This window comes from Chiroxiphia lanceolata, chromosome 4 (assembly GCF_009829145.1).
Source record: "Chiroxiphia lanceolata isolate bChiLan1 chromosome 4, bChiLan1.pri, whole genome shotgun sequence".
Lineage (NCBI taxonomy): Eukaryota > Metazoa > Chordata > Aves > Passeriformes > Pipridae > Chiroxiphia > Chiroxiphia lanceolata.
The window spans coordinates 48,783,166-48,798,987 of record NC_045640.1 but is presented as its reverse complement, the minus strand read 5'-3'; the positions used below and the strand labels follow the sequence as shown (position 1 = coordinate 48,798,987).

General features: G+C 39.7%; 1 protein-coding gene across 2 annotated transcripts in view; it reads left to right on the top strand.

Annotated features, from left to right (window-relative positions):
- Window positions 1-15,747, top strand: part of MCUB (mitochondrial calcium uniporter dominant negative subunit beta) — a 46,309-nt gene extending 30,562 nt beyond the window's left edge. For both annotated transcript variants that reach the window (XM_032686875.1, XM_032686876.1), the window contains exons 2-8: window positions 7,541-7,616; window positions 7,886-8,056; window positions 11,881-11,985; window positions 12,188-12,348; window positions 13,022-13,225; window positions 14,448-14,564; window positions 15,535-15,747. In XM_032686875.1, the coding sequence (XP_032542766.1) occupies window positions 7,541-7,616; window positions 7,886-8,056; window positions 11,881-11,985; window positions 12,188-12,348; window positions 13,022-13,225; window positions 14,448-14,564; window positions 15,535-15,612 (912 nt within the window). In that variant the 3' untranslated portion in view covers window positions 15,613-15,747. The remainder of the gene's footprint in view (window positions 1-7,540; window positions 7,617-7,885; window positions 8,057-11,880; window positions 11,986-12,187; window positions 12,349-13,021; window positions 13,226-14,447; window positions 14,565-15,534) is intronic.
- The last annotated feature ends 75 nt before the right edge of the window (window positions 15,748-15,822 follow it).

The window sequence follows — 15,822 nt, the reverse complement described above, 5'->3', positions numbered from 1 at the left end:
ACATGATGCACAAATGTATGCTTTCAGCTGAATCTCTTCATCCTACATGCCCTGATTAAACATAAATGTTGTAGATGATAAGTGTAGTACGAATTCCTATAAAGGTCGATATGGAAATCATCCCCAGTTCTAATTGCTACAGCTTGCTCTGTGCTAGATCAAAACCCATGAGACAGGTCTTGTTAAATCTCATCCTCATAGAACCAGAGTATTGTTTAGGTTGGAAAAGACCTCTGAGATCATCATGTCCTGCCATGAAGTGGATGCGCATTACAACCTATGACAAGTTATGGTTGGCTCCATGGTCTGCGGAAGGTCTTACAGCTGTACTTCAATGTAAAGCTGAAGTTCAGAAACTGAAAACATTTTATGATGTGCATGTGGATTTGGGGTGCTCAGTTGGAAGGCACGTGTGACTGAGGTTGAAGTCTGTCCTAACTTCAGGGTGCTTCATGCCAGGTTTAAACTCAAGTGTGAAACACCTTGAGGTTAGTGTCCTACCTTAAAACTTGGATGTGGATGCCTTTTCTAAGTCTAGACAGTGAGACAGAACCTGGTCTTCAGTCTGACTGAACTTGGTCTGACTTCCAAGCTCACCTGCTTATATTGCCAGCAGGAAGAAAATTGCTGCACTGTCAAATGGCAGAGAATGCGTCAGCTTGGTTCTTTTGCTTTTATGGATGTTAAAATTGGTACCTTTACTGAGATAAGAAAGATACACTCCTATAATAGACTCTTGGAACAGCCTGTGCTGTCCTTGTCTGAGGGCAGATTAGACTGGGAAGAACTTGCAAAAGGACTCTAGGAAAAATGACTGAAAATTGAATAAAAGATGAAGAATGCATTAAGCAGTTTATAGAGCCATTTTCTCACTGTAGATTGCATATCTTTTCTATTCTCCTGACAAAACCTTTGTTATAACTTGATTGTTCCAAGAAGGGCACATGTCTCTGAATTTGGTGCTCGCAATGCTCTTACCTTGCCAATATTCAGGCTTTGTGAGTGTGCACGGTGCACAGACTGTGCATGGTGTTATTTGCAATTCTCCAGGCACGTTCTGGAGGCTAAGCTGCTGCTGACCTGTCTTGTTTTTAGGTCTGTCCCTGCATTTGTTTGGAGGTCTGCTTGCTTTGGAAAGCAGGGATTATCTGTATATTTTGAGTAGTCCCCAGAAGACACTGCAGGCAGATGATGTCAGCTGGTGGTTCATCCTTCCAATCTCCTCAGCACTTCTGGTGTTGCTTCTTTGCAGTGAGGGATCACTGTTACCGAAGTCATGCTTTTGGATAGAGGAGGGCGAGGCTTAATTTCAGCCTGCTTTAAATGTTGGTCTTTTCAGCATCTGTTTTTATGGCTTGTAAAACTGATACGGATACAAATCCTGGTGCTTCCCTAGATACTTGGAGCTCTGCATCTGCAGGAGCCTGGTGGAGAGTCAGATAACCTTGGTGACACACAATGCAAAGAGGGTCTTTTACCCATGACTTGCAGAGGCTACATGTTTTCTCTCCCCTACGTGCACATGCTGAGTGGAGTGGGGTGTGCATGTGAGGAGGAAGAATTTGGGCAGGGAGTGGGTGAGAGAGCACAAAGGAATAAGTGAGCAGAAGTCAGGTGGAGGATGCTCTCTTGCTCAGTGGAAGCTAGGTGAAAGTCTCCTTAGCAAAAACCTTCTTCAGTGGTGGATTTGACCAGCTGGACCCTCATAAAAGAGGTTCTTGGTGACCAGTTGCCTCGATGCTTTTCTTATCACAGCTGTCATTTTGGTCATTAGTAGTGTTTGGCTGCTTAAATCTAGTGCCAGCTGTTCTTGGAGCCTGAGCAGAGGCAGGAAATGAAAGATCACCAGGGATGATAAAGTCACAAAGAACAACAGGCACAGGAAACCAAAATTTTGATTGCTTGGGCTGTTTTATTTTGTTAGTTTTTAACAGTGCTGTAAGGCAAATGAGTTTTGAAGAAAAGTTATGACTGCTATATTGCTCTTGCTTCTTCAAAGTCACAGGAACGTGCATACTCATGTTGAAACTACTGCTTTGCTGGAAAAGACATGCTGGTTACTTTTTTAAATGTTCTGAAGAAGGGGTTAAAAATATTACAGATTTTGAATTAGCTGAAGGATTAAAATATAAATATTGCAGTGCAGTTCTTACAGTGCCTTGTGGAACAGCTAGGAGAAGGCACATGGCCCATATCAAGACAGGAAAGCTGTGTCTCAGAAAAGTAAAATAACCTGTCAAATTTCTTTTGGCCTAGGAAAGAGAAATATATCCTGAATGCTCCCATGTGTCAGAATTATCTTCCCTGACTGAAACTGGTATATTAGTATAGGATGTTATGGCAGAATGAGTGATATGTCTGTTGCAGGGATTTTGTTTGTTTAACTTTAGTTGGGCTTCCAGCAGATATTGCTAAATCTGAGCATGTACGTTGAAGCTGCTGTTTGCATTGAGGCTGTTGTTCCATGATCATCTAAATCAGTTCTGGAACCAGTGTAGAAACAATGACAATCCTTTCAGTGTAAGCAAAGACAAATGAAAAATTAATGAGAGAGAAGATGTTTCTGTAGCTCAAACGGGCACTTGTAAGATGATTGTAGGCGGTTGTTAGAGCTCCTTATGTCTTATTTTCCTAATTATGTGGGATTGCATACAAAAACAGCACAGAAATTTAACAGCAGATATCTCCAAAATTACTTTAATGACTCATTTTAAAGAGGGAAATACCTTATGTGTACTTCTTTTAAACTTGGCCCGAATACTGATTTTGGTAATCTTGGGTTGTGCGAGATTTGCAAACTAAGTAGACTGTGACAGCACCTGGGTTTTTTTCCTCCTTTTCCTTGGTTTTAAACCATTCTGCAATGTCCATTGATAGTTTATTCTGTTAGTCCATAATTAATTAATCTGTTTGCCTTGAAGAATCAGATGGGAGCCAATGTCATTCATATGCCAAGAACCTCTAAGCAGAAAAACATATAAGTCAGAATAGAAAATATACATAGCTGTTTCTAGTCCATGCCTTCACTGAACAGTGGCTAAGACATACCTGCCCTTGTTTTCCTTCTGCTCCAGACAAGCAAGCAGCATCCAGAGAGGTGACTTGTCTTGCCCTCTCCTTCACGAACTGGGCAAGATCAGCATATGAAGAGAATATTGGATATTGGGGATGTTGGCTCATGTAGTGACACTGGGAAAGAGAGGCCCCCAAATTCATTTTTAGTCACTGCAACTACTAGTTTCCGCTGTGGTTTTTCTCCCTTCTGTTCCCCCAGTCCTTCAGCAGCTGTGTGGAAGGAGCTGTACCAGGTGTTGGACAAGGACTCCAGGAGATAACTGACCTCTCCTCTCCTGCCAAGGGAAAGACTGTAACACTATATTACTATTGAAAAGCACACTGCAAGATATGTTTTAATTAGAATATGTTTTGCTGCAGTGTAATTAAGGGTTAAAAGCTTTGCTTACTGGAGTGTAGTGCATTTTCTTATTGTGCTTTGCTATATCAAATTCTTATCATTAACTTGGAGAGAAGGAAATAAGAATATTGGAGACCAGTATATAGCATTCACAGTAACAGCCTGCATAATATTTTGTGAAGGCTGCTCCTGAGTTTGACTTGAGGCAGTCTTGACAGGATCTCATGCTGGAGGAATATAATACTTCAATTGTAATATTGCATGGCACTTCAAGAAGAGGGCACACAGAGTTGAGCTAACTCTTTTTTGACTGGGGTAAACAGCTTTCTACTAATAAATGCAAATTAACAGGGACTCAAATGTTGAAGAAGTGTTACAGTATTTTTGCTGTTGAAATAAAAAATGAAAACTACCATACCTTCCAAGATGTATATAAGCAAAGAAAACAATTTCAAATATGTGATTGTTGGCTAGCTGCATTTAGATTTAGATTTGTTACAACATTTTGGTATGGCAAGTCAAAAGTAAATAAACCAACTTAGGCAATAATTCAGTGTTCTCAGAAAGTGTCCTAATGACATCTTTTTGTAGAATTGATTTTTCAAAGTCACATCTTCATATAAAAAATATTTTTATTTCTTGCTCTCTCTTTCCACCCACATTCTTTACAGAAGAGAAGTTATGGTTCCTGATGAGGTTACCATTTACATATGTAGTGCTGAGGAAGATCAGAGGCTTTCATGTCACCTCATGTACTGATAATGATATCAATTTCTTACACATAACTGGTAGCAAGTAAATTTGAGCTGAAATTTGCAGGAACAGTCACTCAACATCATAAGAGATTGCTTATTTGGAACAGCTAACTCCAGAAACTGCAATGTAGGTAGGTTCAGTCATTTGCCACTGTCAAAAGTGAAAAATGCAGTATTTCTGTTCCTGTCTCTCCCACTCTTCATGTCTGGCTGCTTAGTTTTCCAGCTCAGCTATGCTGTTACAGTAGTCTCTAAAGCTGTGCTGGAAACCAGATTGTTGAAATTTCCACTCAGACTTTAACAGTGGCAACTTCTCTGCTGTTAGAGACCGGAGGTACCCTTAACAGAGGAAGTACTTCTTTAAACTGGGTATATATTTTCTGTTAAAAAATGCCAGTTGGTATAAAACAGAATATGTTGGATTATTTTTATCACAATTAACACTCTATGCCTTAAATTCCCATGAATTTTCACTTGCTGGAGAGTCCATGCCTTGAACTGAGTCAAGAAATGTGGTGTGCTGTGGCTGACTGCTGATCCCAGGCACTTTGCGTTAGGAAGCAAATATATCTGAGGTAGAAAGGGGGTTTCACAGCTAAATGCTGTTCATGAGCTTTCAGCTCGATTGCTGAGTGTAACTGTGATTGGATTGGAGGTGTTTTATCCAGAAGTCCTGCCACATGTGCATTCAAGTTGCAGAAAGATGTGGAATAGCTTTCTTTAGCCTTTGCATGGTTAGACAAATTAGGCAAGAGGTGCACGTAATGGCGTATAAAAGAGTTAGTATGCTGTCCTCCTTATGATATCTCAGAGTTAAAGTTGTGCTGCAGTTAGTTCAGGTTACATATTCCTGTTCCAGCTCTCACTGATGTTGCTGTGAGGGCAGTCTCATTGTTTTGGTCCCATAGTTCGTACTCCTTCTAGCTGCGATGCTCGGTAACATTTCTTTTCCTGTGTTTAGATAAGGGGTCATTGCAAGTATCTCAGAAGGGGCACAATGATTTGGATATAGGGCACAAGCTAATAGTTTAGTAACTTCACTGGAACTGGAGATTAAAATCTGGAAACATAAGGAGAAAATTAACCCAGCCCTTTATGCTTCCCAGTTAATCAACCTAGAGCTTATATGGAAAGAGTTAATTATTTGGAAATCAGTTCAACTCCATGGCTCCGTGGCTTTTGCTTTTCTGATACTTCACATATTCTTTGCAGATGATTTTAATGGATAGGCTGCATTAACAGACAATCTAAAATAGAAAAAAGAAAGCTCCAGTATATAGAGATTCTTTCGGTGGATCGTGAATGGTAATGTCAAAGTCTAAAGAACAATAGAATGAATTACCCTTAATGATCTTATTTCAATCAATGTAGTTCAATTTAATAAGAATTTTTAACTTAATATATTAAATATATTTAGATATTTTAATATATATTAATTGTTAAATGCATAGTTTCTTCCATAAGTAAAATAGATACCCAAATTAACAACAAAAGAAATTAAGTAACCTTCAAATGCAGGCTGGCTGGGGCCCCATTGCCTGGGGCGTGTTGAACGATCAATATCCAGATATTGATTGCAAAGTTACATATCAAGAGTCTGTAAAAAATTAGTTTCTTATTATCCCTTGTATATCCCTCTGAATAAACAACACATTTGCTGTTACATTCAAAGCTATTGAGTTTTACTACAGACTGTTCTAATCTGTATGTTTCAGAATCTTTTGTGAAAAAGCAGATCATACGTTGAAAGTTGTCTCCCTGCTCTAGGCTGGGTGTTACTAAATGTTTTGGGGGTGTATGTGTCCCTTGTAAATGGGGTGAGAACTGGTGAGCTGGGCTATGAGTCCTGCTCTGCTCCGGGGAAAGTGTCTTGCTCTGCTGAAGAAATAGACAAGTTAGTGCATGTGGCCTAGCCCTGAGTGGCATTCAGCATTCCTGCGCTCCCAGTGCCTACCTTTCTTTGAATTAATGCACTTGTGTTTTAGGTTTTTTGCTATTTTGTCGAGGTTTCTGACTGCCTTTGATACCTGAAGATTACAACACACAAATTTCCAAGTGTTGGAAACTCCTAGAATTATTTTCTTTAAAACCTGAAAAGCGCTTGTTCCAGGTAAAAAGCTAGGGCAGCATCAGCATCATTTTACAGATTTGTTTTACAGATGATTCTTTTATTTAACCTAGTACTGTATTCCTACCCAAACAGTCAAGCTTGTGATTCTTTAAAAACAAATAAATCATGTGAACTGGTGAGCAGTGTTTGGCATACTGAATGGGCAGGGCCTCTTGCATTTGTAGCTTTGTTTTCCTGCCTTGTCAAAGGATATTATCTTGCAGACTCTCAAGTGTGTTTACCTTCAGAAAGATGAGCTATAAAGCTCACCAGAGGGAGGATCAGTCCTTGTAACCAGTTTAGCCAAGGATGTGATTTCCCTTCTACCTGTTACATTTAGTTTATGGCAGTAACGTCTGCTTTGTGGACTCACTGCAATAAAATTGTTCCCTCCCTATGCAGGGGGATTTGCTGTAGCAGCAAAGACTTTTGTTTTGCACGTTCCACAGCGTGGCTGGACTGCTTTAAGTAATGGGTCTAATGAGAGCAGTTTGTCTTCTGTGTTGTGATATGACTGTGTTGAAGTGTTGTGATGGTTCTCACCAGTGTCTCTGGAAGGGACAAGCTTGGGAGCTCAACTATGCAGGTTCAAAACCCTGCTGTCATCCCTGTCCCTGGGCATCTAGGATACTTATTGGATCTGGATGTGCCTTCTTCAGTGTGGCACCAGAGGCTGGTGGTGGTGTTAGTTGCAGCAACAGCCATTCCTATTTAAAACATTTAAAAAATCTTCTGTACTTGGGCAAGCTGTATTTTAACAGCATGAATGTCAATGGCTAGCTTTTGGTGTATGGTATATAATTATGGAGCAAAGAGTAGTGACCTCGGTCCCTTACATTTTATTTGTGATTATGATTGAGCAGTAACAGACCACTGAAACCATACCCATGGCTGTTTTGGGTGGAGAGGAGAAGTTTTATTGTAGTATTTGCTTGAAGCCCTTCAGAAACACTGTGATTTTTTTTTTTTTTCCTTTCTTTCCTTCCCCTTCCCTTATTTCCTTGAGTTAGTTAAACCACACTAGACAAAAAGTTTATCTGTAGGTAATACCTTAATACTTTTGGCAATGATTGTGCTATCAGGATGGTTTAATTTTTTACATAGAACTGCTAAGTGAGGGTTTTTTTCTTCAGACGTCTAGACATCTCTGTCAGATCACATAAAAGCAGATCACCATGACAGGCTGGGTTACTGCTTTTAACCAGATATATCTTGCATCCTGACCTTTCTAAAGCAAGCTCTCCTGTGTCCATGCTGCAGGTGTGGCTTTGGAGGAACACCGGAGCTTGGAGGGGCTGGGAAGGAGCACCTTACAGCACACTGGTGCCATCTGATGGTAAGCTTTCCCAGCAGGTTTTCCTCCTTCCCATCGATGTCGACAAGCTTTTATTTTTTTTTTTTGTGAGGGTCAGGTGAGATGATGTTAGTTACGTGGTTTTATATATATCTCCCAGAAATAGAAGTACTATATTGATTTAAAAAATCTAGAATGTTTTGTGTAATTTTCCTTAATTCATCCTGTGTTTTAAAAACAGCTTTTAAATTAAACCACAACCTACAATATGACTTTTTCACTTAGTTTTCTTTTTTTTTTTTATCCCCCAGAAGTAACTATTAATTACAGACATGGTCTTCCTGTGATAACTCTTATGCTGCCCACAAGAAGTGAACGCTGTCAGTTCACTGTTAAGCCAGTGGTGACCACTGTAGGAGCGTTCCTGCAGGATGTGCAAAGAGAAGATAAAGGAATTGAGAGGGCAGAAGTCTTTGCAACAGGTATCTTATATTTGTTATTCCCCAGAATAAACACATTGCTTTTCAAATGGACTTCCCCTCTGAAGCACAAGTTCAGTCTTCCATCAGTTTTAGCATTGTTGCTGTTGGGGTAGCTCTTGAATGCTTCTAGGTTTTATTGTGTTTCAAATTTAGTATCTGAGTCCTCTTGAAAAAGCTAATTAAAAATTAGAAGTTTAGCTTCTCTTTGTAATGCTGTCTTTAAATGCATATCTCTCTTCTGATCTCCTTGATACCTTTTTCCTTCCTTATCCTCCATGATCCTTCATAAAGACAACCTGTTGGGCTCTTGAATGTGATGTCTGCCAGTTGTTCAGTGTTACCTAGAGCTGAAGGAATCCGTTTGCCTTACTACAAACTTGAACTCTTATGAAAGAGCTAAGCAACCAGATAATGAGTGCAATAGTCAAGGGCAGCTTTTGGAGTCTTTGGGGACATTTCATTCATCAGCTGGAGTACAGTGCTTTGGGGCCCTTGGGTTGAAAGAAAAGGGATTGCTAGGGTCAAAGGCTAATACTTTTGCATTGATGTCCTCTTTCCTCCTTGTAGCATACTATTTATCCTATTGTCTCAAGTCTTTAGATAATTATCTCAAGCTCTACTTGCTGTGTTCTTTTGTTCTGTCTCTTTGGTTTTCCTGTTGATAAAAATTAATATCCAGTTAGTTCACCTAGTTTTCCATTTTATTTCCAAGATGATTTGTATTTTGGCGGTGCTTTGTAGTTTTTCCACAGCAGTTCTGAAGAGTCTTGCAACCCCTGTCTTGGTACTAGAGAAGGACTCAATCTCAAAAGTAGAATTGGGATATAGCCTTTTGGTCTGAATCTGGTAGAATAGGGACTTGAATTTGACTTACTAAAAGCATCTATTTTGCTCCTTCCCTGCTTATGCCTCTAGAGAGAAAGAAAAGAAAAAAATAGGATAGCTGCATTCCTATGGAAAGATTTATATTCCATCAGGTAACACATAAGCAGAAGAAAGGATGGGGTCAAGGAATGCTGGTTGAAAGTTTCATAGCTGGGTGCATTCATAACATTCCTTTTCTTTCTGGTTGATACTACAGAGGGCTGCAGAGACTTTTAAGGGAACTGAAAATAGACTGATATTCCCAGAAGATCAGGAAGCCAGAGATATAGCAGAAGCTGCTTTTGAGAGCTCATTTAGTAAAACAGGAAAATATCCCATAGAGCCATTTTTTTTATATCCTCCAGAGCAATGGAGATGTGTTGTATGTGGATCCCAGTGTGTGCATGAGCTTCAGGAGCTTTGTGTACACAGGAACTCTGTGATGTTTTTTCAGGGTTTTTTTTAGGGTCTGTAAGGCAGCAAAAGTAGAAAATTCTCTTGAAAAAGATAATTTCCTAAAAGACTCTTATCTTCAGAAGCCACTGTAACAAATGGCTGTTTTCAGCAGCTGGCCTTCCCCTTAAAATGGAGGTTTTCACCTCAAAGGATTTCTTAACTGGGGGGAGACAGTACATGTGCCAGCAAACAGTTAACCTCTGGGCACTGCTATTATGCAGAGACATCCAGGACAGGAGTATTTGTCATTTACTGTGGAATCGAATTCTTCTGTGAAATACATGCTTCACAAGTGAGTGATGTTTGCACTGAAGCAGGAATAGTTAGCTTTTGCTGACATACCACAGAAGAATGCGATTCAGCAGTGAATCACAAAGTCTAGCATTTTTGGCACAGACAGGCAGCAGATTCCAGAGGGAAGAGGAATTTGGGTCGTTTTCACCTGTCTCATCTGTTTAAACATACACCTGTCCACCTCTGACTTTGGAATAGAAACATTGTCCAGTTTGATTAAAATAATGACTGTCAAACAGTTCTCTGCTCTGTATTTGTCAAGTACTGGGCAATTGTAATGTTAGAGAACAGCTTAAATGTTTAATTTATTAGGAAACTGATACTGTAAAGAGAAACTATTGGTCAAGTACTGAGAGTTGATTTTAAATATTTATTATTAAAGACAAATTATGAAGCCTTGATTTAATGCAGACATTTCTGTGCCATTTAGCCATTAAATGAAAGCTAACCTTAACTGAAAGTATCAGTGCTGTGTATGATGACTTGCTTTCATTTCCTCTGGATTTGGTTTTGGTCCTGCAAAACTTAAGTAGACAAAAAAATGGCCCTTTGTCCACATCGGAACACTTGTGTTTTAGGTCTAGGATTGAAAGTAGCCTTTGCAAAAAGCCTGTGGGGAATTTTCTTAAATAAAATGCCTCCCTTTCCCCAAAACTTCTTTTCGGTTAATAAAAGGTTGCACAGGTTAATAAATTGGTGGCGTTTCACATCCAGAACAAAGAGCCTGTCTGGCACTTTTTTTGAAAAGCAATTTTTGCTTAAATGTCACTTCATAAATGTCACCTTAACGAGCTGTGATGCTTTATTACACTGTAAAAGAAAAAAGAAATGTGTGGATGGGCACATTAAAATTTCATATTTTGGATTGAAAGTGATAGCCTTCTGGGTTTGCTTTGCCCACACAGACTGGATGGGCAAGCCAGCTGGTGCAGTAGCTCGCAGAGCTCAGCAGTCTCAGCCTCAGCAGATGGGGCCTGAGGACAGAGCTCTGGTGAATAAATAATCAGAGGTGTGGAATCATCTATGGTGCCTTTCTGTAGCGGGCATGATGGGGGAGCTGGGGAAGTAGCACTGTGACAAATATTTACATACAAAAGTCTTGGTATTTTGTACCCTGTTCATTATTCATCTTGGGAGTAAAGCTGCTGTTTTGTGCCGCTGCTTTAGCTCTTGGCAGGGACAGGGGAAGATGCCCCTTTTTTGTATGGGAAATGAAAATCAGGTCAAACAGGTACTGTGGAGCAGCTGCTCCATGGGGGTTTTCAAACCCCCATACCACAGTGATGTGTCCAGCAGCAGTGGTGTGGGCTCTGGGAGTTCTTGGGCCATCTGAACCCTGCTGTGCTCTTGGCATCCACTGTTACGTGTTAGTGCTAATGAGTCCAGAAGTTCCTTTTCGGTAGGAGCTGTAAAATTGCATGTAAAATTCATGGGGTACCATTCATATAATTTTTTGCATCAAAAAGAAGTAGAAAAGCGTTCTCCAGAGCTATGCCTCTGGCTTCTGGTCTGCCTTTTACTGGACAGTGTAGCTATCTAGTTCTTGCCTTCCAGTCACTGATAGCAAAACAGAATGATTTTAAATACCATTAATAAAAATCTGTACACCACTATTGATGGGAATTGCTCCTTTTGACTTGAAGAGCCTGTTTAAGTAAAGACATAAATCTGTAACTGAAGATGAAGTCTTTGAAGGTCTTTTAATTGCCCAAAACCCCAGTAAAGATGCAAACTTGTGTGTGGGTGGAGAAACAAAAATGCAGATCCTTATGTTGCAATTTGTTGCTGGTTTATTCAGAACTTCTTTTTCTTCTTCCCTCACCAATGGGTCTTTTCTAGTCCTAATCATAGACAAGAAAATGCAAGTCTGCTTATAGTAGGGACAAGTCCGAATGATACCAGTAGAGAAAGCATTCAGGTACACTGTGTTGGTGTCACAGAATCACTGAATATTCTGAATCGGAAGGGACCCACAAGGATCATCAAAGTCCAGCTTCTGGCTCTGCACAGATCAAGCCCCAAGAATCATGCCATGTGTTCCTCCTTAATGTTTAGTGTTAGTTACCAGTTTTTCTGAAAGTACAGTTCCCTTCCAAACATTATTAATGAAGAACTGTAGCACGTCAACTCTTAAACATTAGCAGGGTTATCTGCTAATGTTTAAGACTCCTTATGGTAAGTGATCTAGAACTTAAATCTTTCTTCTGCAGATGGTAGCAAGGTCTCTCATGCAACCTTGATGGAGGTCTTACTGATGAATGGCTTTAAACTTGTTATCAACAACACAGAGTACAGTGTGTCACCTCCTGTAAAAGGTAAGAGCAATCCTTAATAATGGATTATCTTTAGTGAAAGGCATGGGAAGTCTCAGAAAACTGGAACCTGTCTGGAGAAAGGTATTTCTATTTGGTTTTGTTTTTTTACCTTGGGTAGTCCTACTTTTGGGGTTGGAGGTAGGGAGAGAATGAAGAAGGGTGGGTTCTTGAAATGTTTTATGTGACAAATATTTTCTTTCAGATAAGCTGAATAATGAGCATGCTACTGAAATGGAAGATATCAAATCCTTGGTTCACAGACTGTTTGTAGCCCTACATTTAGAAGATCACCAGATCAGGAAAGAGAGAGAATTGTTACAGAAAGTGGATCACCTCAAAGAAGAGCTGTTGCCCCTTGAACAGGTTGGAAAGTAGGGTTACTTCTTTTTTAAACTCAAAAGCATTTCCTTTCATCAAGAATAAGCTCTGTAATAGAAGAAAATCAGCATGAATGGCTAGGGTGTATCTGGTTTGTTTGTTATATAAACAAATGTCAGCTCAAATGGAATTCAAATTATTTTCAATTCAGTTCTTCTCCCTCCTGTTTCAGACATTCACTGGGTAGAAATCACAACACCTGGAGAAAAAGTTGTCATGAACAAGCCTCAGCATGGCTAGTATTGAGATTCAAAGGCCATTTAGTCACCTATTGCTGTAGAAGTTCTGAGAGAAAAACCCAGTAGTGAGGTTGACATCATCTGCGGCTTAGGCTAGTGGACAAAAAGACTCCTGCTTTATGAGGACCAGCTTCAGTGTTACCCAGAACTGCCTGGAATGGTAAATGGAAATCCAGTAGGTGTAGATCCCTAGTAGTTGGAAGGACAAATTTAAAAGCAGGATTTCTTGGTGCACAAGAAGATCTGATTGCTCTTGGATTTCAGTCTTTTTATTTCTTAGCAGGGTAAGTCAGTAAGAGGTGTCAGTAAGAGGTATCAGTAAGAAATCCTGAAAGAGGATCTAGCTCAGCAGGAGAAAACATAGTTGACGAGCTGCTTATCAGAGGAGCGCTCATGTCTGCTATATTTCTTTTCCTCAGATGAAAGCCAGAATCATAAACAGTGCAGATGCAAAGACCTCCAGGCTTCTATGGGTTGGCTTAGCTCTGATGTCAACTCAAGGGGGAGCGTTGGCGTGGCTCACGTGGTGGGTCTATTCATGGGACATCATGGAGCCAGTCACGTACTTCATCACTTATGGGACTGCCATGGCTTTCTATGCCTACTTTGTTCTTACTAAGCAAGTAAGTCCTTTTATTGTAGTGTCTGGAATATTGAAAAGAAGGAAAACTGACTCTGAAAATCACAATGTTTGGGCTGTGATGAAAATAGAATTTAGTAAGTAGCCTTGACATCAGACAAGGTCCTGTTTGATCCGTAATGGGGCTGGATACAAACATTACATGATGCAAAATCAATCCAGGTGCTGTTACACATGAACTGCAGACCAGCTGCTGAACATAACTACTATCTGTAAGATTTCATAATCTAGGGAATAAGAAGTGATGAAAGAAGTCTCTCCTTTAAAATATTTGTGGATCACTTTGCATAGTAAATGGAACCTTGCTCATTGCTGTAAAAGGAGAGCAACTGCAAGTGCTGTGACAGTTTGTGAATGCTGCCTTAGAGAAGAACATCACTGAACAGCAGCTTTTATTTGCTGGAGTTTATGTATAAACAGTACAGGGTACCAAACCATTTGAAACTCTGGCAGTTGCATTACTAAAATATGCCTTATTTAGTGCCTGAAAAAAAGCTATTGCTTTGCTCTTCATACTCTGACTGCTTTTCTGTGACTTTGAATGAATGGAGGTAAATCTAGGACAACTGAAGTGGAGCAGGAAGCAGCCATTGTGTAGAAGAAAAAAAGCTTGCTCAGATCTTAACTGAGCTTCACAATGCAGACTTGTGAGACTTTCTTCCATAATACCAGTGGATCTATAGACCTTGTAAGACACTAGGTTCCTTTAGTGAGAAGGGGGGACATGTCTGTTTTTATGAAGAGCTGGCTCTAAATGCGAGTTTATTCCTTCTCACTGCGTTTTAAGAAGGGCTAAGGCATTCCTAATTTTTCTAAATGAGTAGATAAAGAGATTACTACTTGGCTCTTTTGAAGAGCTGCTGGTGCCATAAGACTTTCAAATAAGTCTGTGAGAAACACTACCTGAACTTCCTCTGACTCCTTGAAGGTTGTGTCTATTTACTCTGGTGGCTCCAGTCGTGAAGATCATGCTATGTCTTTATTACAATTGAAAATTCCTTCAGACATGATAGAAATTATTCCAACCATGTGTCTAAAAAGCCCTTATGACCTGTAAGAGCATAGCTTCATGTGTAGCCTCTTCACAGAACATAGATGTGTGTTGAACTAGATAAATATTCCTGAAACAGGCTGAATTTCTAATCTTCTGACCTCTACTCAGCTTTCTTGATAACCCCAAATATATGTCCCCCTTCCTTCACCAGGACTACATTTACCCTCATGCCAAGGACAGGCAATTTCTCCACTACTTCTATCGGAAATCCAAAAAACAGCATTTTAATGTGGAACGATACAACAAGCTCAAAGATGACCTAGCAGAGGTATTTAAACACAGTCCTTGAATAATGTGGTAGCTTCTGGCTTAAGACTTTCTCAGTAAACTCTTAGCTAACAGAAAATTGACCTCAAGGTTTGCTACTTATATTCAAAACAGTGTATTGTTTATCAGCCAGTTTCAGCTGTTCAGATAACCATACAGTGTTTGCCATTGACATATAAACTACTCCAGTAAATCATCAGAAAGGGAGACCTTCATTCATTTATTTTAAAACAAGTAAGTCAGTTCATCAGCCTATTTTCTGCATATTCTAATTAATGTTGCATTTTTTAACCATTTTAATAGACTAACTGCATTGCTTCTGGACACAGTATTTTTGCTGCACTGCTGTGGTAACAGAGTCTCTTCCCTTCCTTGGAAGGAGATTGTCTTGCAGAGTTCAGCATTTGACATCATAATCCTATTCCTTATGTAAAAGGCTTAGTTTTACAGAATATGAGCAACTGGATGGAAAGTGTGTGTACATAGGAGAAACTTTTTGGCCTTCATGACAAAGTCTAGCAGATCTCTCACTCCTCTGTTCTCACTCTTCCATCCCATCTTGCCAGCCCTGTGTTCAATGTCTTGTAAAAGAAAATGGGAACTAATTTTAGTTCAGAACCCATAGTTCAGGGTATAATTTCATGAGCCACATTTCACATAAAGCTAAAGTGTGATGCTTTTTCAGTGGCCTGTGAGTATCAACTTTGTAATTGTGATTTCAGGAAAATAATACTTTGGGGTGCGGGTGAGTGGGTTGACAGCAGGATTCATGCTTCTCTCTGGACACTGGCTGAATGACCTCAGCAGGTCTGTAAATGTTCAGCATCCTCCCTTTGATTCGCTTGGTTTCTTGCCTAAGACCAGTGCCTTGTGAGAAGACAAATGTGTGAAAGAGGAGAAAACAGAGGGCTGCAGAAGGATGAACTCTCACTCTTTCAATAATAAAGTCTCACTCTTCCTTGCATTGGCAGGCAGAAGAATCCCTGAGGCGTCTGCGCCAACCTCTGCACCTGAGGCTTCCCATCCAGGAAATCAATGACAAGGACTAACTCTGTTTTTGTATATATTGGAGTTGCCCTTTCAAAGCTGATATGAACATTTAATTGAAATTGAAACTGGGCATTTTTGACCACTATAGTTTTGAAAGTTGAATAAATATCTATTAAAATGACTTGGTCACTTGATGATTTTGGTTTGTTTTATTTTTGTTTTGTTTTTTTTTCAAAATCTTCAAGATATTTTTCAAATTTCATTAGTAC